Consider the following 24,187-nt stretch of genomic DNA (forward strand, 5'->3'; position numbering starts at 1 on the left):
ACTTTACTACAGTTAGCTGAATTTCTGGTGCTTTGCATTTTAATCACTGTGCCACTACATGTCTACCATAAACCATATCTTACACTCAGGCACCCTTGTGATTATGCAGCAAATGATTATAAGATGTTCTGCTTTCTGTGTTTATTTTTGTCTTTTTTGGTGTATTGGCAAATAGTTCTCAGTTATGGGTTTTAGAGCACAGACCTTCCATCTGAATACTTACCTACTGTATACCACACATTGTTTAGTAATGGCTAGCATGTTAGTGGAGAGAAAGATTTCAAAGAAAAGAGATATCATGTCCATGTCCACACACAGACACGCACACACTGTATAATGAGTTTCTCCTGCAGAGCGTCCATGTTGCAAAATTAGCCAGGCAAAAGTGCTCTGTAAGTGCACCATCTGTATTGTTGCATATAGTAGCAAGTGGGGTGAAACCACAATAAGTGGATTGAAAGCCATGAATAGGAAAAATCTGCTTTGTTTTTTTAAATATTATGCAGGAGTACTGTATCAGTCTGTGTCCTGCAGAAGCCAGCTTACACTCAAAAACATGACCTGCCTACTGGCTTGTATTAAAATGGCATTTGATTTGATGGTGGAAAAAGGAAAGTATAAAGGGAACAGTATCTTTTTGAACACCCTGCAAAGTAAACATTTGCATGAATAAATGCTGTTTTCCTGTAGAATTTCTGATGCCATGTCCTTCAAAAAACAACCCTATAGCTACAAAATACAACATGTTTACATTAAATATTTGTCATAACTTTTATGACGAATATTTAATGTAAACATGTTGTATTTTGTTATAAACAATACTGATGCAAAAGAAACTGTGACTGGTGTTGTACATTCTTTTGCCTAAATATGTAAAACTCCGTCTCCTTCACTTTTCTGGGACTTTTTCAGAAGATGTAGATGAATTATACTGGACATAGAGTCCTCTTCGGTGAGAGGTGTAGAGCATCCTCTCCTGGTAGCATATGATATTACACAGTAACTTCCAGCTAAGTAAACTGGCAGAAAGCTATTTCAAAAACTATATTCATACTTCACCGATTCTGAATTGTGGCACGTATACTATGATTAATAACTTAATCGACAAATGAGTAAAAAATCCTAATGATTTACAAATAATTTACAATTTAGTGGAAAAGACATTTAATATGTTGGTATTGAGGAAAACAGATAAAGCTGGTTTAATAAACATCATTCTAACACTAAACACAAACAGTAATAATTTTGCTTTTAAATATTCTGAGAACCCTTTTTTCACATATTTCCAGATGATTAAATTATTACATTTGTCTTATATCTATAAATACTGCCCTGTATGCAACTAAGTAAATCAAAACATAAAAATGATATAACAGGAGACTGGCATATTTATGGAGACAAACATTCTTAGGGTGCTTAACAAATGTAAAAGACAAACTGTAATAAATGCAAGAAAACACAATTATTACTATTTTAAATCCATCAAATGTGTTTTTAAAAGTAAAAACTATATTGTTATTTATGAGGCAAATAAATTGAATTCTTGTTTTTATGCCTAAATCTGAAATGAATCAATCTTAATATTCAACCCCTTCAAAAAAAATATTATTACTATTACTACTAATACTATTTTTATGTTTTTGATAAACAAGAAATTTGAAAATTCACTTCATATTAAGAGCTTAACTGGTGAATTAACCATTAAAGAAATATACAAAATTATTTTGGTAATTATCAATAATGTTAATTTAGGGCACCCATGGCATAAACCTTACATCTGGTGGTGATTTAAACAACCTTGAAGACACAATTTATTGTAGCAATGTTTAAGATAATATATGCTAAACATAATTTTCTACTTGTTTCTAAAGGCTTATTGAACAGTAAACTGCTCTTCTGGTTAAACTTTATTAAACACTGCCATCTGGTGGCTGCCGTCTGACATACTTTTAAAACCCTTGTCAACATGACATGTTCACACCTAATTTAATAAAATCAAAATCATCAAGTGAACAGGAAATCGTACGTTTATTGTCTTTTTGACAACTCATACACACAAATCCTGGTATCACAAAATATCTTCATTAATGACGTAAACACTTAAAAATACAATGAAGCAGAGGATCTATTAAAAGACTCATTACTGGTATCAGATTATCAAACGTACACATGTATTCAGCTAGCACGTAAAGCATTTATTGAAGCAAATCGAGGGTTTTTTCCCCTCATACTATCGACGGTGTGCCCAAAAGTCCTGAAGGATGATTTTCACAGTGCCTTAAGAAGCAGGTACGCACATGGTGTCTCCTCGCCGTATCTAAAAAGTACTACTGCTGAGGTTTATTTTATCTTAGAATTATCTGACAACAACCATCAAGAGAAACAGAAAGATGAGAAACATTTGAACCTGCACAAAAGAGGACATTTTTCCTGCAACATATGCGTGACTAAATCAACATGTAAGTGCAAAGTTTTGCCCTTAAAGCTTGATGTTGTGTTTTAAACCAGTTTAGTGACCAATCTCAAAGGGATTCACTGCTACAGTACGTTTGGACAAGTTTTGATAAGAACAGAAAGATTGACAGGAATCAAGCAACATCAGCACATGCATGATGGCTGCACTGGTGACGAAAATGATGATGATCACGATGATGAGGATGATGCCTTTACATCCCTTACAACCCATGGATGTGGAAGCATTAATATCTGTTACCAACTTTACATAGAGCAACACTCGCTGAGTCAAATAAATTAACGCAAGAGAACACGTCCTCATGCAGGTAAGTGTAGCTCAGCAAGGCCACTTTGTAGCTGACCACTTGCTTCTAAAAGGCTGAACTGTAAGGGGGGTATATATACATATGGCTGTCACTGCCCCAGAGATATCAGTGTAGTTGTAGTTGGATACTTTTAATCAAAGTAACTGTTAGTATATAGTCCCAAATTAAAACAAAAAAAGTTCACATATTTCATGTCCTGGCTGAAATGATTCTGGATATTATTTAACATTATTAATTACATTATTTGTATCCAAAGTGGAGCATATTAGGTCCTTTTTATCTCAGTAGTGCCATTTGTGGACACTACCAGGGTGCCTTTGCATGACTCACCTTTCAAATTAATCTCTTTTTTATAATATACTGAGCTTTTCTCCCTTTCCGCTCACTTCAAGCCAACTTTCTGTTGATTGGCTGCCCATATCTGGGATATCTGCTCTTACTGACATCATAAAATGTCAGGTTCAAAGACCAATAGACCCAAAAAAAAACCCCAAAAAACAAGAATTTAGAGCGGCCTGAAGTCTGAGCTTTTGCCACGCAGAGATTACATGTTCAGACATTGATTGAAGTATTTTAGACTTTGATATAAACATCTACAACATAGAAGCACAGCAAAGCTGGACATTTTATCCATTCACTCTTTCTTTTCTCGCTCTTGATCAAAGCTGCTACACCTGACTCATGACTGATGAAAGCTCTACCTTACTTGGAAGTGCTCTAAATTGTATCAATAAATATACTTATTATTCGCCATAGCGGGAGATTTTGTTTGTTTTGAAGCACTTTGTCTGTGGATTAGTTGAGCCACTTAACAATCATGTACGCCTGGTCATTTTAAAGGATCGCACTATTACACTTCCCTCAAACAACTGATAGTTTGAGCACTTCAGCACCTTGGACAGCTCCATACATAAGGCAGTGACCAATCAAAATGTCTTGAGTCACCCATCACTTCTTTGTATTTTGCTTCCAAGGAAACATACTTTCTGTTAACTTTTTTAACATTTTCTAGAGCAAAAGTTCTGTAATCTTTCTAAAAGTTGGTCTGTGGACACTGGCTGCTTTTTCATTCATTTTTTAGACAAGAAAAAAGAAAAATGCAACAAAGACCTAACGCAGGACCTGAGATAGACATCTGGTCCTTCAGTTGATCATTAGAAATGATCTCAAATGAATAGTGACTAAAGGAACCACTCTTAAAGGAGGGAAACTGGGAGAAAAGACTGAGGTGTGTCAACTATACAAGTACTGGCCTAAAAATAAGTGGGAAGGTCTTATGGAGTGATGAATCCAAATTTTAACATTTTGGAAGTCAGGAGAGAGGTACAACAGTCTTTACAGCCATCTGTAAAACACAGTGAAGGTTCAGTCATTGTTTTGGGTTTGATTTCAGCAAGTGGTGTTGGCGATCTTTTCGAAACTGATGGAATCATGAATGCAGAAAAGTAGCATCAGATTTTATCCACCATGCAAAAACAAAAAGCATCTTATCGGCACTGGTTTCAAGTTTCAGCATGGCAATGAATCCCAAACACACTGTTAATGTGGTAAGATCATCCAAGAAAGATCATACAATGAAACATTTTGTACCAACTCTGATTTTGCTTATATACAGTATTTCCAAGTTAGTTTCTATGTGTCTGATAATTCACTGCACATATTTCCAATTTTCCTGGCAAAATATAGAGAAATGAAGCTTGGCTCAAGACTCTTGCACAGTACTGTACACGTCCTTAATGTTGACAAAAAAGAACCACACTAGCTGCAAGGTGTATCCAAAATGTTCGACGTTCACAAACAACACATGCACAAGAGCACCATACTGAGAATCAGTACAGGATGTCACTCAACGCTGCCCTTAGTATCTTAATCCCATGCGTGACCTCATGGACCGGAGCACTAAAAACACACCGCAACATCCCAAGCCAATTTCTCTGACTAAAATGTACAACAGCAGTCGTTGGTTTTCACAAAGCAATTCAAACTACCAGCCCTCTAATTAAGTGTTGGAAAAATGATAAAAAGGTTTAGTATCATTAGGTGTGACGCTTTCAGGCTTAGAAACGAGGAAGCACTGTAGGCAGAAAAGGAACTTTCGTTAAAATTTCAGGGAACTGACAAAATAATGTATCAAAGGCAACAAGGCCTAAAATAAGAACCGGCCTCCCTCTGTCTCTCTTCCTCGTGGTGGCACAATGAACAAGATGTTCATCAAAAGAAGGAAAGCCTAGTTTGGAAATCTGCCCCAAGAGACATTGATACTAAACCAACCCTTTCCTGTGATGCACTGTTATTTTCCCTACAAAGAAAGTGAGCTGGGTCCCACAGAGGCAGTGAGTAGAGTACGGTATTTTCTTTGGAACAAACAGCACTGCAGCACATCAGCTAATAGAGCCTGGCTCCCAGAGGGGAGCTCAATATAGGACACTCTTCCTCTTCCTCCACTTGAGCTATTAATACACCCAAACAAAAGAAAAGAGGCTTAATGAGGCAGCAACGGGGGAACTCATGCGAACTAAGTTAGACGAGAGCTTTGTAGTGTTTAGCTTCAAGGATTCCAGCTTTTTCATACTGGGAATCTTTTCCATCTGTTCCATTTCTACAGTGGCTGACGTTATGGGAGTAAAAGTACAGTAAACACTGATCAGCCAAAACATTAAAAACACTCTCTGCAATGTTCTGCTGAGAAACCTTGGATTGCGCCATTCGTGTGGATGTTCCTTCACCATACGTTTCCCACCGAAATAACTGCTTTTCCCACCAGGACAGTGCACCTTGCCACACCACAAAAATTAGCCCAAGGTCTTAAACTGGTCTCCAAACTGACTGACAGCAGTCCATCTGCCCTGTCCCAGAAACTAACAGCATCTCACGTCTGTTCTCCAACATGTCAGAGCTGTTTCTTCTGGCACAAGGTGGACATTACACAATATTTGGTGTTGTAGACAATCAGCGTATAGAAATTTTGTTACACCTTTTTAAGCACTCTGCTTAAACCCATTCGATGAGGTCTTTGCAAAATGGCAAAACAAGCAACACAAAAGTGTAAAAGAGATGCATAGATTTAAGCATGATAATGTGCTGGGTATTGATATTATTGATTCCATAAAGAATCTCTGAAGAAAACACATTGTGTGCTGTTAAAAAAAAAAAAAAAAAAATCATCTGTACTAAAAAAATATCGTTCATTGAATGGACCAAGAAAAAGAAACCGGAACAAACAGAAAATGTGATAGATGAAGCATTTCTTTGCATATTTGCATGAAAGGTCATGTCTCATGCAGCTTAAAGCAGCTACCTTGAAGTTAATGCTTTGGTTCTGATTCAGAGTAAAAATGGAAGAGGATGACAGCGTGTGTTTAAATGCACACAGTAGTCCAACTGAAAATCTGTATCCTGGCTGAGCAGGAGGATCTGATTCTAGGTAGCTTCACATACGGATCACCAAGTACCCCACACAACAGCAAAATACAGTATTTCAATTATTACAATGAAAACAGACAAAGACGTAATTAAAAAAAAAAAAAAAACAGTTAACAGAGCATGGCATTTTTTCCCCTAACTATCCCAACTAACACCAGAATTGTAACACTGGGATATTACAATATTTAGGCTATTGTAACAAGGGGTTTTGGTACACCCATCACAATTTTAAACAGGAAAAGTCCCGAATTGAAAATCGGTTAAGCAAGTAAACAAACTCACATTAAATCAAGTAAGAATCTGCCCCCCCAAAAAAAGCCCACAAAGGCAAATAAAGGAAGTGGTTGATGTTTCGGGTCACATCATGCACTGGGGACCTAATACTAACAAGATATCTGCCTCAAAGTGCGAGCTGTCACACAGTGCAAAGATCACCTTTTCAGTCATGCAGTACAACATGGTAAATAGAGCAAGGACGGCATCAATAGTAAAACGAAGCATGTGGTAGGGATGCACTGATTGTTAACTTCTGGGCCGACTGGCAAATTCTGATGTACTTATTCCACCTTCTGTTCCAGGGAAACAAAGAAATCTTCACTATAAATAAGCATAACTGAACTTGAAGTCTTTCAACGCTTCATCACACTATCCTTGAACAATAAGCCAGTTAAACACTGATATGATTCGCACATCAGACATTTTTAATTGCTGAAATGAGTCAACAAGGCCCACAACAGCCAGATACCAACATTTGGCTAATATAATCAATCAGTGCATCCCTAATTTGCACTCAACAACTTGTAATCATCAACGTTTTGCATTTTGCAGTAGTTTTATGACTGAAGACAAAACGGGGCTACTTTTGCTCTACATTGTCTCCAAATGTCCTAGTGTCTGACCGTCTTTAAACGCAAACATTACCATTCAAATGCAGTTTGGCACATAAGCCTTCCTTTAATTAATATTTTTTAATCTAAAAGAAAAAAAAAGAGGTCACTTGAAACTGCCCTCAGGCATCTTGGTTCCAAGAAGGCTCAAATCTCAAACTACTTGATGCATTCAACCCTTACGCTAAGCTGATCTTCATTTTCCATTTGGGACATTCTGCTCAATCCAATTGGTTGTAGTGATAATGAGACAATTAGGTCTCTACTGCTGGGCTAAATACTGACTTCAGGATCAGACCACATGGAACAGCAGCAATGCCAAGTCCGGCAGTAGCCATACTCCCACATAAGAGACAAAAAAAAGTCTAAATATAGCTGTTCTAGTCAGGATGCACTGCCTCAGGCAGCAGTACTCGCCATACAATGATAAAATCACAGATTTGGCTGAACATACTACATCCACATTTGGTTCTTACAAAAAGATGTGCACACATTTTCATCTTTTATATGAATCAGGAAATGTATATTTTTTTTAAGCCACTAAACAAATATCAATCTTAAAATTCACCTTAAATAATTAGCAGTACCTATAAAGAACTCTGGTTTCATGACTTTGACTCTTACGATGTATACAAAACAAACTAAAACTGACCTACTAGACTCTTTGATGTGTCTAACTAGAAAGATATATGAAAGACCATTTGACTATATGGAAAGTTTTTTGAGCTGATAGGAAAACACACACACACATACACAAAATATCTTCTTTTTTTTAGTCTCACTGTATCCATTATTTCTTTTCAGATCATAATGAACCATAAATAAGTTAATAATATAGCTTATCATAAATAAATTTCAGTCTGAAAAATTCACATATAAATAAGCTGCTCCGTATAGCAGAGACGTAAGATTATCCTCTGGCATGTGGCCTTTTGTTTCTCTCTCCTTTTGACAGAAATTACAAAGCATCCGTGGTGTAAACGCTGACTTTCCCTTTAAATCTCTAAAAACTCGGACAAAGACAGAAAAGGAGAGGACAGATGTTGTGATTTAATGACGAGACTGAAGATGTCTCTCCATTCTCTGGACCGGGGGCAGTAGGGCAGCCCTTTTCTTTTAGGACACTGGTGACACTTCTTCCTGGTCCAGTCCCTGATTGATAGTCTGTGTGAGAAAGTCAGAGCAAAAGATAGGATAGGATAGGCTATTGCTAGTGATGATTGATTGATTGATTGATTGATTGATTGATTGATTGATATAGAGGTGACAGTGCTGCTCCTGCTGCATGCTTGGTTTTAGAGACGTGCTGACATCCATGCAATTGAGCCAGAGACAGAGAGAAAGAAGAAGGATGTCTCTATACTAGTCCAAGCCAAACTTCTTCTTCTTCTTCTTCTTTTTTCAGACCCAACTGTCTGAACCTGGATTCTCCTCAGGCTGTCTTACTGTCCTTCTGAGAAGGGAAAGGCTGGAGGTGCTGGCTGGTGCCCAGAATCTGTTCCAGAGGGCACCGGTGTGTTGACAGGGGTGATGACAGGAGTGATGTTAGAGTGCTGTCGATTTGGGTCTCCTTCTTGAAAAGTCTTCTCCTGTGACTGGGAGGAGGAAGAGGAGGAATGGGTACTCTCGCTGGAACTGCTGCGGGTCTCTGTGCTGGTACTTGTTTTTTTCATCTTCCTCCTCTTGGCTAGAGGCGCCTTGTCCACCGTCTGGAGGCGGAACCCTTCCCGCTTACATTTGTTAAATGCCTGCGAGTACAAAACAGATGTTTGGTTAGACTTTCTATAAATTTTAGTTTCCAAGAAATGCACTGCTCTCATCTCTTTTCAAGGGATCTTACGTTTCAGATCCCATCAATATTTGGCCAAAACCCAGGTCACATAATTATATCATTAGTCGCATTAATATCCATTCAGCATTTTGATGAATCGCAATAACAACACAAATCCAACCTCAAGTAAGACAAAAAGTAGCATCTGCGCTTTGTTGCAGTATCAAAGTGCCTTTTGATGCATTTTAAATTACTAATATCTTTAGCATTTGTTTGAATTAATCTCCCCACAATACGGTTAATATAATGTGGTCTCCATCTCTATTAATAACAGCCGGTTGACACTTAACAGAAGCTACACAATCCAAATTTTACATTAGGTTGGAACGTTCTGACCTACTATCTAACATTAGCACCCTTCTGAACATTTCATACATTAAAAGTAGCTTTGACACAAGTGTGGACAGAGGCAGTGGAGGATCCGAGAATGTCTGGGGTCATAAGTGGGTTGGAGGACAACTGGCTGTCGTCCTGGAGCCAGGCGTTGTAACGGAGGCCACACATCTTAATCCTCTTGTTAGGGTCGACCGTCAGCAGCTCTGCAGGAACAAGACGCAGATAATTACCTTTAACGCTCTTAATCCAGGTGAGAAAAGGTGAGACACAGGCAGGAAGTTATTTCCTCTTTAGGAAACCTGATCTCTGAAAGCTGCTTTGTGAGTAGAAAGTTAATCCAAAACACGTCATCACTTACTGACATTGCACTAATGGAGCACTACTTGTCCATTTCTTCTTCCAGACTCTACCAGCACCATCAAAATCTGCCCTAAACACGACTCAAAGCTTTTGCATAAACCTCATTTTATTTATTTAACTAATTTACAATTTCACAAAAACAGTTCATACCTCCTGCTCTGGACTACTTTATTTTGAAAGTCGATATTTTATTCTGAAAAAATGAACCTGGAACAAAGAATCTAACGATAACAGAAGTCTTGGAGCTGCAAGCTAACACTACTCACTTTCATAACCATATCCTAAAATTTGTAGTACTATTTAAGTGGAATTTTATAAATTTAGTACACTATGTTTCTATGTTTTTAATGGGAAAAAAAGAAACCGAAGCTCAAGTTATTCAAAAGAAAATAAGCCAGTTTTTTCCCCTCACCTTGTATGAGGTCCTTAGCTTGCTGGGACACGTTTCTCCAGGCCTCTCCTTGAAAAGAGAAGTCTCCCTGTTTGATTTTGCGCATAATCTCTTCAGCACTGGTGTGGGTCAGGCTCTTCTCCTGGCACTGAAAAGGCACCTGGCCGGACAGCATGGTGTACTGCAAACAAAGGAAGACCATGCAATCTGCTATGAACATAAACATATTTAAAAAAAAGATGATTTAGAGATCTCAATGCAATTTTTACAATACAGCCACATTTAGACTGGCTTACCAGTTTATAATAGCTCTCTCTTAGCTTTTCAGTTATAGACTTTAAAGAGAGAGCGACGTTTATTTAGGTTTTTGTTACATTGTTGAGAAAAGTCTTGGAGTCTGTGTCAAAACTTGAACAGTAGTGTGTAGCTAAGCAGTGTTTTTGTGAAAAGCTTTACTGCAAAGTTAATAACGACTCCATTATTTTCTGTTTTCAGTACAACACACTGTGCAACCTTGATTTCCAGGAACTGGAATGCTGTGTAAAATGTATATCACCAAAATATCACAATAATCCAATGATTTTGAAGATTATATAAGGCCAAAATAAAACTGAAAGGACAATATAATCTTGAAAGAGACATTGAACTGTCACTAAACTCATTTTTTCACAGTAAATATGAAAAATCTGAACATCTCTTTGAGACTCATGGATGCTGCACTCTGCAAACTATATAGAATTAGCTACATAGACATGTGTAAAGGCACCATTAATGCTGATTATGTATACAGGTTTGGTAGCGACAAATGCTCTCATCAGGAAAACCTCTTTTTCGGGGAAGATCTTGGCTATTCTAGCAACACAACATCAAACCCCATTCTGCACAGATCAGTGTGGCTCTGTAGTAAAACATTCAAGGATCCTAACTGGCCTTTTAAACATGCTGTCATTAAATTTGAAATGAACAGATATTTTAAGCGGTTTGACATTTTTCTTTTATCTCTATATGTGCTTTTGATGTTTTGTGAATAACTGTATTGTATTTTTTTTTTTTAATTTACATCTTTTAAAACATCCCAACTATCTTTTTTCTCCACTGAAATCTCTAATGCCTTTGTCCTCAGAAATCAGGTATCTCTAGTGAAAATCTAATTTATACACTTTATACAACAGCTGCGGATGAAAAAACACTACGTGCTCGTTTTTGTCAGTGCCACACTAACTAGACGCAAGTGTTTAAACACATTTACTGTTAAAATAACATGTTTTAAAAGCGCCCTTGACCGATCACGACTGTCCACATTTTTCCATTGTTATGCTGCAAGTTGTTGACCATGGCTGAACTAGCACTCAAGAGAAGAGCGGTTTGTGCTCAGCTGAAAGAACAGGATTCTCTCACCTTGGCCTGAATGCATCTGCCCTCATATTTCTCATTAAAATGACAGTAGTTGGGAACAACCCTTTTGGCAGCAAAGGCTCTGTTGTGCTGTGATCTCTCTCTCCCTCCCTCTATATCTCAACTCAGTTGGCTTCCAGGGCATTGTGCACAAAGCATGTCAGTAGCCATTTCATCAAAACTCCAAGAGGCACAGTACACCCATATCCCCCCAGGGGGCGACGGTGGGAAGCAGCACTTAAACATAGAGCCATGGCTCTGTACGGATGACTGGCCAACTACAGAAATCTTTCTCTCAACTATGTGTCCTTTCCTTATCCTGTCTACCTCTCCTTTTAATTTTTCTCTTCCATGCAAAAAAAAGTTGAATGAGGATGACATATCCGCATAGCCTTTACCAGGTCTAAGAGTGGGGCAGGTTTTGCTTCTTATTGTGGTGAGTGTAAACTGTGTCAGCTCACCACAGGATGCTGAAGTTTGTACCGCTGAACAAGAGGAGATGAATATCATCCAAAACAGATTAGCCTAAACTACCACCAAAATCAGTTAAAATAACAGCTGATTGCTTAATCAAAGTGGCCTGCGTCAAATGTTTAATCCTCAAACTGGATAAGATGTACAAATCAAGAGTATATGAAGCTTCTGATTAAACATTTATTTGGTTATAGAAACACTTCAGTCAAAAGCATTTTTAGACAAGCTTTAAAGTGGGAATTGGGGTTCTGAAAAGATTTGTGTAAATTATACATTTATATAATCAGGTCACTTTCCTGGAGCATTGTGGAAAGTGATGGCGTTAAGTCACAAAGAAGGATGCTCCTGAATAGGGCTAATCAATGATCAGTTATTTAGTTCTATTACAACCTGTGAGAGCCATGAGTTTCATCAAAAATCTACCTTTCATGTACAGAGCAATACTTTCATAAGGTCTTTGAGTTGACAGCTACATGAAATTTTACTTGCCAAGAATATAGCATTTCAACAAGCAAAATAACTTAACACACTAATATACCCTGGAATTTATATTCTGCCTTTTTTACGAAAAAGCACCACACCTATGAACAGCCAACCATTCTTTGGATAACAGATACTACTAAGGAGGTTTGGTATGGATCTTCTTAAGTGGAGCTGCATGAGGAACTGAACCATGTTAGTGCATTACCCTACTACACAGTGGTCGGCATGCAATGCGCTGCTCTGAACATGGCCATTAAAATGTACTGATCTATAAAAAAAGAAGGCCTACTAATCTATTAATTATATAATCATAAAAAAGCTTAATTATATAATCAGCTATAACTGTAATTAACAATTGTACCTAAAAATATTAATAATAGAACAGGTTAATGGAATTCAAATTAAAGCCTTAAGTCAGGATTTAAAGTAACTTAAAGATCCAATACCCTTCCATTTCCAGCCAACTCAACCCTACCAACAATGCAACAGGCCTAGGCTCACCACATGAACGTCAATAAATGCACTACAATCTATCATTCATATAGTGTAAATGGTAACGTTAGCATAAACAGCTTGTTCACCATTCAAAAACTCAGATAACGGTTTGCTCGTTGTTCTCTCCCCGATTGCTGAACAATCAATGATCCTCGGTCAAATTAATAGTGCTTTGATTTAACCTGAGCGTGGCTGCTCCACTCACCAGGATGACCCCTAGACTCCACAGGTCACAGGACTCATCATAGCCATCATATTTGAGTATCTCTGGTGCAGCATACTGCAGGGTGAAGCAGGGAGTCTTTAGGAGCTGATTGTCTGGTGGTTTCAGTCGAGCGAAGCCAAAGTCTATGATTTTTATCTCAGAGTTCTCACTCTCATCTGTGAAGAGCAGGTTCTACAAAGCAATTTGAGACACGCACAGCAATCATTTTTCTCAGCTCAACAGAACTGGTTCACTCAAGTAGTAAATTGTACATCATGACTGACCAGGTACTTGTGACCCACATTGGGGTCAAACAATTTTACTCTTGTTTTGTAAAAAATAGCAGAGTGAGAACGACAGAAGGACAGATCATACAAAGTTCAGAAAAACACAGTAATTCTCTTTCAGAAACGTACGATCCAGCCAGCCTGCATTCATCACAAAGACACAAACTGTGCTTGGACAGAAAGAAATCTCTGGCAATAGCTCGGCTGAGAAGCTCTCCAATACCTCCGGTTTAAGATCCCTGTGCACAACTCCTACGTCATGCATGTGACTGACAGCAGACACCAGTTTGCGCATGATCCGGCTGGCCTCCGTTTCGCTGAAATGTTGTTTCCGGCGGATTCTCTCCAGCAACTCCCCTCCACCAAGCAGCTCCAGAACCAGGTATGTGTGAAGCTACAGCAAACACATACAGGATAAGGTTACATCTGTTACACCCACTCTTAACCTATATTCTTTAACAACCCTTGAATTAGCTCGGTATGCACAAACACTCTTGTGTTTGGCAATTAAATAAATATTGGAAAGTTTGTCTTTCCTAAAATATCATCAATCTTGCTTTCAAAGCTTGAACACCACATTGAAAACATCTGAAAAGTGATGTGTGAAACATTAAACTGTAATTTTTCTATTGCGTAACAAACAGAAACAAACACACAAAAAAAACCATCCTTGATCTCATGATGGTGACATTAAACCACATTGGTATTAAGTAAAAATGAAAGGGGCCAAACAAAGTGGCAGGAGAATGATGTGCCAGAGCAGCGGGGTTGAGCTTCTCATTAGTGCAGGATCTAGGGAACAAAGACAGGACTCAGCTGAGGCGGGTGAGGCAGCGCTGCTTTGATCTGGGTCACAGACCTGTGAGGTACAGTAATAACCCCACTGAGCTCATCAGGACTAAAGTGGTGCTCCTGGGCATGAAGGACCGAGGCTAATGAAGCTGTACACAGTCACACACACGGTCACACCTTCCATATACCGGGGGTAAGCTACATTTAGAACATATGCGCGCTTAGTTTGGGTTAAGTGTGCAGCTCGATTAGCAAAACAAGTGAATCTAGGTTGTTACTATTCAGTGGCGAAAAATGGATGTTTGTGCAGCTGCAGTTTAGAAATAAATCTGAGGCGAAATATTGAGCACAGTGTGAGATGTTCATGAAACAATATGCAAAGAGATAAAGAAACACCCAGAGGGCTACCAGCATCCCCATTAATCTGCCTTGTTCCATTTCCTCGACTTAATAAGGCTGCAGTCCCCACAGACTAGGCAGAGAGCTATGGAAAACAGAATTTATGGAGGCAAATGTAACGGACGCAATTATCTTTACCTGATCGTGGTAAATTTCATGTAACTTGACAATGTTAGGGTGACCGTCGCAGAGCTTCAGGGCTGCTATTTCCCGCTGAGTCTGGGCCTCCATCCTACAGCAAAGGCAGTCACACATACACACACAGGAGAAGTGGAACATTTTCCTACTTTTGCATTACGTGTTTAGGAGCACAATATGCTAAGATTTTCTTTTTTTAAAGAAGACAAAACATTTACACACATTACAACACTATTAGTTGTACCGCGTTAACGTTTTGTTATAACACGCACAACACAGTATAAAAAAAAAAAAGATCCTTTTATAACCCAGAACACACTGGAAAATATCACCACAAATCACTAACAGACTGTGTTGAATTAGGTTTCTTTTATTTATTTTGTTTACTTTAGGGGAATTTCCAAAATATTTTAGGGCAGTTTTGCTCTAACCAACAAAGAGCTAGAAAATACTGGACATGGGTTTGTTTGCCTTGCATCAGTCCTAATGTCAACTATAATCAGAACTATAATACTGGGTACCAAACTGTGGAGGAGTGTATTATAAGCATACATGGGATTTTATAGGACGTGGCAGTAAAAACAACCAAGTGATCTACTTATATAACCTGGATTTTTGATAGGGAAAAAAATCAGGAAAATATGTAATCAGGTCGAATTATGACATTATTTGGCCTTTGTTAGTTTAACATTTATTAGTCTTCTCAGACTGGCTTCAGACTTGGCTGAGCAGGGGAGTGGAGGAGGGTGGCGGTCCAACTGATCCAGTAAATCTATAAACAAAAGACAGAGCCAAAAGCATCTGAGTTGACAAACACATGTGTGCACCCAGTGAACTCGTACCTCTTGCTGACAATCTTGACTGCATATTTCTGCCCAGTCTTCTTGTGTGTGCACCGTCTGCAGATCGAGAAGCTACCCTCCCCCAGAGCACTTTCCTTCAGGTCCATCTCATAACTCATATAGAAAGGAGAGTCCTGCAAATACGCATAAAAATAATCACAAAAAGTAAGAATTATGTGTATATTTTATTATCACGCAAATAAAATTCACATTAAATATTATAGCCTGATATAGGATGTTTGTTCGTAGAATTAAAGTAGAGATTTTGCAAGTTCCTACATTACTTATGACCAAATTAATTTGCCAATTATCTGAGTATTATCTCAGGGCCTTAGTTGCTTTCAGTTTTCTACAGAGAATACTTGGTACACTTGACATTCTTCATTCTTTCTATTCCCTTTCTTTTAGTCAAGTCTTTTCTGGAGGTTGTATGCAGAATTTATATTAAAAATCCTGATTCAATTACAGCTAGAATCCCCAAAGCTATCCCTCTTTTCACCCATAATAATGTTCATAATAATTCTTCTCTCATTCTAGTTTTATGCTACACAAAGGGTTGTTTTTAAGTATATCACCACACCAACCCTGTACACTTCACATGCAAAATCGAAAAGAAGAAATACAAATGTGACGAGGACTTTAAAAAAATAGCACTGAAAGTCTCGACTTTAGATCTGAACTAAAAGAGTTAAGATCGTCACATGATAAGACAGAAATACCGTTAATAAGCTTCCTGTTTGCTAACCGGAATCTGGTTTAAAACCTATAATGTGCACCCAGTGGAAACTTTAGAAAAGAAAAGCCAGCTAGTTAAACCACTAATTTCCTTCATTGTTTAGATACAATTTAAAAGCCCAATTTCTTGTTTTTCCCTTCGCTTTCTTGGATTATTGAAGCAGCAAACTGAAAAGGACTAAGATAAATAATTACAATACCTTTCACCATTATGACTAATCTCATAATAAATAGAAAATGCTAAGGTTTGCAAAACAGCTCAGTTTCCCAGGATGTTGGTGAGAAAGCTTTAAGCTAACTGAGCGCACAAAAAGTAAAGCACTGCTACCTTTTCAAAAAGCATTATGCTGCAAAGACAAGCAAGTGTATTCACGAACAAACGGCATTAAATAAACAGGATTAAGCCTGAAACTGAACGTGAGTGCAGTAAAACTAGCACAGAAGAAAAATAAAGTTCAAGTGGAATGGAAAGGAAGGAAAAATTCTCATCTGTCTGTGACAGCATCCATTAGCTTAAGTGTGTTTGTGCTCAGAGAACCAAGTCCATTCATTTTACCTTCATCATGGCGCTGCGGGCCACCGCAGCTGAGCCTGGCTTTTCAGAACCCCCACACAGCTGGACAGGGTCATCCATCACCACATTCCTCTTGAAGAGGATGGAGGGGGCCATAAAAGAGTAACCCTGCAAATAAAAACACAAGAGCCCTAGGTGTTTACATTTTACTAAGACATAAAGCGAGAGATGGACTAGGGCAGGAGAAAAGGAAACTTCCTCCACTGCCACAGAAAAATAGAGTCCCTTAAAATAAAAAAAAAATTGCGTAGTTTTCTTTAAATCTATCAAAACCAGCCTGTCAGCTCAACAATAAGCCCAATTCTGTTCATGTGTGACTGACAGTGGCTGTCCAGCTGTTCCTATTGTTAGGCCTGTCATTGTGGAGCGCTGCCTGCTTAATTCCAGCTGTGGGGAGCACAGAGCTTTGAGCTGGCATTAAGCTCTCCCTCTCTCTTTTACACCGGCACACACACAGCTGTGTGATATGTAGTGACAGCAATGGATGGACGGAAGGATGGGTGTTGAATGAATGAGATGCCCTAAATTGCCGGGCTTGAATATTTGATTGCTCTGCTGTGAAATTACATCTTGGCACTCTTAATGCAATTTTAATTTTGTTTTGTGCGACACGGCGGGGGAGCAAGTGCACGGTTTAAAACTGGGATTGCTGTCGTTATCGCAGAGATTGCTAGGCTTGCAAATTATAAAGACCACAAAATTTCAGACTACATGAATGGCAGCTGAGAGTGAAAAAAGCCAAGATGAAGTTGGCAATCAAAGACTGAAGGCGTAACCGAGACAGACGTGGTGATGCTCTCAAAGTGTAACCTTTTATTCCATGAGAGAAGCCCGTTAATGGATCTATTGATCTAGCATGCTCAAGGATCCAGAAGGCAATCAGAGTTGAAATTTCATGCAATACATCAGACAGCCATCAGCTGGCATGGAGTTGTGGGCCATATTATGGTTCAAAGCTACATCAAAAATAGTCATTCACATCTGTTACTTCAATAAGAGCTGCATATGGCAGCAATTACTTCAATAAAAGACCCTTTAGTCAATTTGAATACCAATGCACACAGACAGACTCATGTTGACTTACAGCAACCTTTTGAGGACATTCAAAACTTCACTTGATTACTTCAATTGCTGTGAAGTATGTCAAATATAGTCACAGACAAAAGCGGATAATGTATAATGCGATTTTTCATCCGTGTCAACATTTCACACTGCCTGTTACCAAAGCCCAGACAAACACGGGCTCTAAACAAATGCCGATAAACGGTGTCCTGCGCGATGACCTGCAAGGAGCACAAAGAAATATTCCTGTCTGCAAACAACAGCAGCATGAGTCACAACAAAACACAGTCTGCTTGTCTAAGATGTCTTCCTTCCCTCCCACCTGGAAGATGCGGTCACAGTTCTGAGGCAGAGCTGCGGGAGAGTAGGTGGGGTCCATCTCTGTGAACTCGTCTGCAAAGTTGCTGACGTCCAGCTCATCCCGAATCACTGGCTTGAACGGCGCAGGCACCTTCTTGGCTGCCAAGTCCTCCCAGTTAATTTTCTAATGCGAAAACCATGTAGAAATACTCAGTACAAAACAATGACATCTCAGTCCATTACTTATATTAAATATCGTGACCATTACAAGACAGGCAATGAAATCCACCTGGTAAAATGGGTGTTTCTTTACATTCTCCGCTCCATTAGGCCCCGACCCTAATCTCTTCTTTGGATCTTTAACGAGGAGTCGCTGGATTAGGTCTTTGGCCAGTGGTCCCATGTCTTTAGGGAAAGGAGGATCTTTTTTGGCAATCCTCCTGTGATGTGCGAGAGATATACAGCAGCATTATAGACTGATTATAACTGAAATATAGCTGCAAGCTGAGGCTGATGATCAAGGAGAATTCATACTTGGCAATGTCCGTGTGCGAGTTCTCATCTCCATCAACAGTGAAGGGCGACCCACCAGTCAAAAGCTCATACATCAGCACGCCGAGGCTCCACCAGTCCACCGCCTGGAATGCATGAAAGCACCTAACCGTGACTTCTCACTGGAGAGTGTGCAACATGATTTGATCAAACAGGCAATGACATGAAACTAGAATTTACCTTGTCATGCCCAGACTCTCCTCCTTCCACAATTTCTGGAGCCATATATTCAATGGTGCCACAGACAGAGAAAGCTCTTTCAGCCTATTTTTAAAAACAAAACCAAACATTTCGTAAGACAAACATGACATAGAATAGAGATAAAATACTCTATCCTAACAGACGCTGCATCCTAATATTTCTCTGCATTTGTAATGAGGAAGTGAGAATTGGTTATTTCTCTATACTGATGAAAAAATATCTCTAATGTGAAATACCCAAACCCACACTATTTAAAGTAAAAATCTGGCTTCACAGTTGGGTTTTTGAGGGCATTAAAGAAAAAGCAAAATGTCTTTTTTGGGGTTTTATTAGCTAAAACGTATTTTGAGAATAGAAAAGGTTTGAGAGGTTTAAACACATAAAGGCAAACTGTACCTGATCAAATTCTTTACTAAGGCCGAAATCTGTGAGAACTATGTGACCGTTTGAATCTAGTAGAATATTCTCAAGTTTAAGGTCCCGATAGACAATCCCAAGCTGGAACAAGAAAATGAAACACAGGTTAAGCATAAAGGACGGAAGAAGCGCTACTGTTTACTGTTGAGCTAAATCTGAAGGTCACCTCGTGTAGATGTTCTAGTGCCAAGACAATCTCTCCGCTATACAGGGCAACTTCTTGCTCCTTAAACCGCACCCTTTGCACCAAGTGCGTGAAGAGCTCCCCACCATTTACATAATCTATAATGGAAAACATCATGTTTGTTATGTAAGTTGGTTAATGTCCCTACAAGGAAAGACAATTTTTATTCTCTGCGTACATCAATATATTTAGCTGTTAAAAATGTGGGGGGTTTTCCACTGGGTTCAGACAGTTGCCATAGGCCTTAAATCTTTGATGTAACAATTTAAAATCTGAATTTGTCTTAAAATTTTAAAAATTATTATCAAATATCCTCACCAAGAATGAGGTGCAGCTTGGTTTCTGTTTGGAAGGCATAGTGAAGTGTGACAAGGAATGGAGACTGGCGAATGTGCTCCAACACCTGCCGCTCTGTCCGCGTGTGTTCTGCAGTCTTGGCCTTCTGTACAATAGTGGCCTTCTTCAAAACCTTCATGGCATAAAGCTTTCCTGCATCATGGCCACTGACTTTTCTCACGAGGAACACCTTTCCATATGCTGGCAGGAAAATAATCACAGACAGTGCAAAGTTCAATGAGGGTGGGTAAACAGAAAAGACTCGTTCGACACGCTTAGCATTCCAAAAACACACTTTTGTTGGATGACAGAATGGCATGCAAACTAATTTCTGAATGTTCAAGTTTACATTAAGGGAAAGTAACACTGCACTTACCTCCAGTACCCAGCACCTTTAATAGCTCAAAGTTTTCTATCCCCACCCTCTCTACATGGCCCGTCAGGTTGGCTGAAGTCAAAATAAAAATAAAAATATTAATATATTTGTAGTGAATACTTGAAATAATAAAGATGGCTTGATTGTCAATATACACAGACACTTTAAAATATATTCATACTGTATATTTGGCATTAAAAGTAAAAATGTCAGTGAAATTATATTTTTAAGATTTCTCCAAAGCAATTAAATCACATGAAAAATCACTTAACGCTTACTACAAGAAAAACTTTATATTTAGGGATGCTCTGAAATTCTGGATATGACTATTTTTCATTTTTCATTTGGTTTTTGTTGTTTTTTTATTCCCCCTTTTGTTCTAGGGAAACAGGCAGGCCAGTGCAAAACGGATATAACACATAAATATTGGCCACTGACATTTGCAAATGCGATTTTGTTTAGCAATATCCCAGTACCAGTTAATCAGGCTAATATAGGCTAATACCAATGTTCAGCAAATGTCTCAGTGCTTCCCATAGTGCATCCCTGTTTATACTCACAGCGTGACTGTATGCAGTCGCACTATGAAGCTCCCACCTGGCATTTTTCAGTACCTGGAAATAACTATTAATGGCTAAAGATTAGATACTAAAGTCAAGATACCTAAGATTCAAAGAAGCACAAACTGTGGATACACATTGTAATAGAAAACTGAAGGGTCTAATTTCTGGTCCGATCTTTGCCCCACAGCTCTATAATATATCTGTTTCCAGTCTTAAATAATAAGGATTAAAGATGGTTTGTTAACTACCATGCTCGTGTGCTCTATTGGGGATGAAATAAAGGACTATGAGTAAAAAAAATTCTCCTCTTATCTACTATTAATCAACAAATCAAATCTTAATTTGTTTTTAACTACTGTTGAGTTATCAACACTGCATGTCTACCAGTAGACATTTTTTGGTACACTTGTTTTTAGATTGGGGTCAAGTTTTGAATTCTGATGCACTTTACTATGTGACTTAACTGAGACTTAATGAAAAGGTTTAAAAGCTGGAGAATTGGGCTTTCAAATGAAGAACCGTCAAATTAAAACAAGAGACAACAAAACACCAACAACAGCAGACTGGTAGCATTGTTATGGTGATTTCACTTCACCATTACGTTAAAAAAAACATGACCGCAAATAACACATGCATGATTACCAAACTTCCTCCATGTAAACAAGTGTTACAAAAACACATTTGCTCTTCCTGTCTCCTAAATATGCAGCACTACAAAATAATCCTCCCTTCCACTGCAAGCAAACTCGCTAAATTAACCAGCAAAAGGTCATTATCTTCCATTAAAGATCTTCACTGAATTCAGCACACACTGTCTGTGACTCCCTGTGTCTCACTAAATCATGGTCTCCCAGTACAGCTGACTGAGCATGGCACACTCTTAGACATGCATGTCCATTGTAGTGAACACATTCCTTCTGTCTCACACTCTGGAAATAGGGTACTGAGCAATTAAAGCGGCTGATTTAATCTTTTCCTCTGCTTCTCCAGTTACACACAAGACAAAATGCTGCAACTGTTAGGCAATTTGAGCGCACACTGTATCATTTCAGAACAACAAAGCTGTCCTTCAAATTTAAGGTCAGAGATTCAGGTTGCATAACACCCTTGTCAAGCTTACCCTGCCAAGGCCCAGTTTGATTTTGGTGTTTATTAATAGCCTAACAGAGGAGTCCTAGGAATCCCTTTGCTTTATTGGAGGGGAATTATGCTTCCTTTAAAAAAAATTAATAAATTAAAAACTTAAAAAAAACAAAAAACAGATCTGTTAAACTTTGTGCTTGGTTGGTTTCCTGAGCGATTGTTGTTAAAGACCCAACATCTAATACAAGCCCCGGACAAGAAAGAATATTCTTTTATTGTGCAACTGCCAGCACAAGCATGATTACTCATTTTATGATAACATAGCCACATTTAGTACAGCTCTGCCTTGATCTCCAACAGGAAGACAGGGAGGTGCAATGACAACTGATATTGACATATTTTTATATTGACATATGAGCTTGGAGAACTGTGTGGTTGTTCTGGACTAAAACATCTCCACAGACAAAATGGTACAGCATGGATGCAAAGTAGCCATAAGTTTCACTGTGTTAAATGAAACACACAGGGAAAAAAGTGACAACTAGACAGACTGCATTTTTAGGGCAGGGCAATAATCGGGGTGCAGCATAGTCATGTTGGAGACTGAACAGGAGCGCTGTATCATTATAACCTAGTTGTCCACTGTCCAACTTCACTAAGCAGTCTTCTTCACTTCTTCACAGAAACCCTCTTTCGAACACTAACATTAAAATCTCTGTTTATTTGTGAATCCTGCCTAGATTTACTGTAAATTCTTAGTGAACTCACACTATACTGTCCTTCAGTAGATTACCCTTTTAGGGATGAGGCTTAGTAGTATAAAGTTAACCAGGCTGCTTAGGAGATTAATATGTCATTGCATGCACTGTTAGAAGCAACAGCTGTAGCTAAGGTTACAGGTGATCTTAACTATTGTGTAATATGCAGAATGAAACTATAGGCTAACATTAGCGTGTTGGACTTGACATCACTGCAGCTGGCTCTGCCTTTTTTGACTGAGGAGAAGTTAGCTGTGACAGCAAAAACAGTCACACACAGGCAACAGCAGGAAAACCCAGCAAAATAAGTTAAGGCGTTGACAATGGCATTAACTTAGTGAAATCTTCATCGATGCTCTGTTTTTAACCTAGTTACACGCTGACAACTAGCTTAAGCTAATGTTATTTCCCTGGTTGAGTTCGGTTTATAACAAACGCTAGCTCGCCGTAATAATATGGTCAGATAACGTTAGTTTGTGTGAGTTCGCGGTAACGTTATAAGTAGTAATGACAGTCGGATGTTAGCTTTCCTCTGCCATGTTTGAACTTGTGTAACGTTGATGTTAGTGCTTACTACAAACGATCACTGACAGTGACAGTTGCCTCCCCTAAGCTAGCCCAGCTAACATTTTTCTCGCTCCGACACGTGTCTCCAAAACATAAATATCGAATGAAATTCACAGCATTGAGTTTTACCGGCTCCCAGCTAACTTACCATTTTTCAGCTCGTGTTTCACAGTAAACAGGTCACCTTCTCTGGAAGATCCCTCCATCGGGGATGGCATCGTAATTTCGTGTCCCTATTATATTCAAATATGCTTTCAGACAGATTTAGATTCACCTGCCAAGCTAGATTGCAAAATTAGCATGCAGAAATCAAATACTGCATAACAAAGGGATCAAACGCCGATAAGTTCGGCGCCTAACCTGACAGATAGACGAGTAAAAGGTTGTTACTAAACCTTGCAGCTAACAAGCCTAGAGGAAACACTTGCTTCTTCCAGTACACCACCACGACCACTACCTTCGCAACCAGCCAGTCCCTATTCGCTGATTGGGGTTACTATGTGAAAAGCTGGCCTCTGGTTGGATTCTTTCGTCGTAACGACACATAATCCCGCCTTCTCCAATATATTGGTGTCCATGTTAACACGCTGTGCCAAAGGTCAGAATGTAAGTATAATAAATACTTCTTATCAGTTTAGACAGCATATACATATGAATACAAACAACACGCATGTCCTAATGTAATAAATTAATGCAGGCCTACAGTGTTAGGTGCAGATCTCACTTCAGATTTTCCACTTCAGTTTTCTGATGAAACCTCTTCAGTCCTATCCTACTTACTGTCAATAAGATGATAAAGTTAGAATGAAGAAAAATGTATCAGATTTAACATATAACCATAATACGGAATATGGTGCATTTAAGAGGTTCAAGAGATAATCCAACAATATAGAGCTGGTATGACTTTTGCCTAAGGATAGTAATATTTTATTGTTTCACTATTATGCACATGTCTAAAAGG

At 38.7% G+C, this 24,187-nt stretch overlaps 1 protein-coding gene across 1 annotated transcript; it reads right to left on the minus strand.

The window, feature by feature from the left end:
• Positions 1-2,004: 2,004 nt before the first annotated feature.
• Positions 2,005-23,711, minus strand: rps6ka5 (ribosomal protein S6 kinase A5). Its single transcript, XM_084914676.1, has 17 exons — positions 23,375-23,711; positions 20,256-20,327; positions 19,862-20,080; positions 19,526-19,641; positions 19,339-19,440; positions 18,922-19,005; positions 18,724-18,827; positions 18,479-18,629; positions 18,212-18,373; positions 16,810-16,935; positions 15,519-15,652; positions 14,677-14,770; positions 13,571-13,741; positions 13,061-13,252; positions 10,030-10,189; positions 9,297-9,460; positions 2,005-8,838 (listed from the first exon to the last, which is right to left on the minus strand). The coding sequence occupies exons 1-17, from the start codon at positions 23,442-23,444 to the stop codon at positions 8,533-8,535; spliced, it is 2,427 nt and encodes an 808-aa protein (XP_084770802.1). The 5' UTR covers positions 23,445-23,711; the 3' UTR covers positions 2,005-8,532.
• Positions 23,712-24,187: the final 476 nt, after the last annotated feature.

The sequence above is a fragment of the Perissodus microlepis genome, chromosome 19, assembly GCF_051167445.1.
Source record: "Perissodus microlepis isolate ML-2025 ecotype Zambia chromosome 19, ASM5116744v1, whole genome shotgun sequence".
NCBI lineage: Eukaryota > Metazoa > Chordata > Actinopteri > Cichliformes > Cichlidae > Perissodus > Perissodus microlepis.

What these genes read in the sequence shown, in the direction of transcription:
- rps6ka5 (XM_084914676.1), bottom strand. Translation starts at nt 23,444, where the DNA reads ATGCCATCCCCGATGGAGGGATCTTCCAGAGAAGGTGACCTGTTTACT. An exon ending in AAAGGTGCTGGGTACTGGAG is followed by an intron (nt 20,081 to 20,255) that starts GTAAGTGCAGTG and finishes TTTTCCTGCCAG; the next exon opens with CATATGGAAAGGTGTTCCTC. An exon ending in ACAGGGATCTTAAACCGGAG is followed by an intron (nt 13,253 to 13,570) that starts GTATTGGAGAGC and finishes ATTGCTTTGTAG; the next exon opens with AACCTGCTCTTCACAGATGA.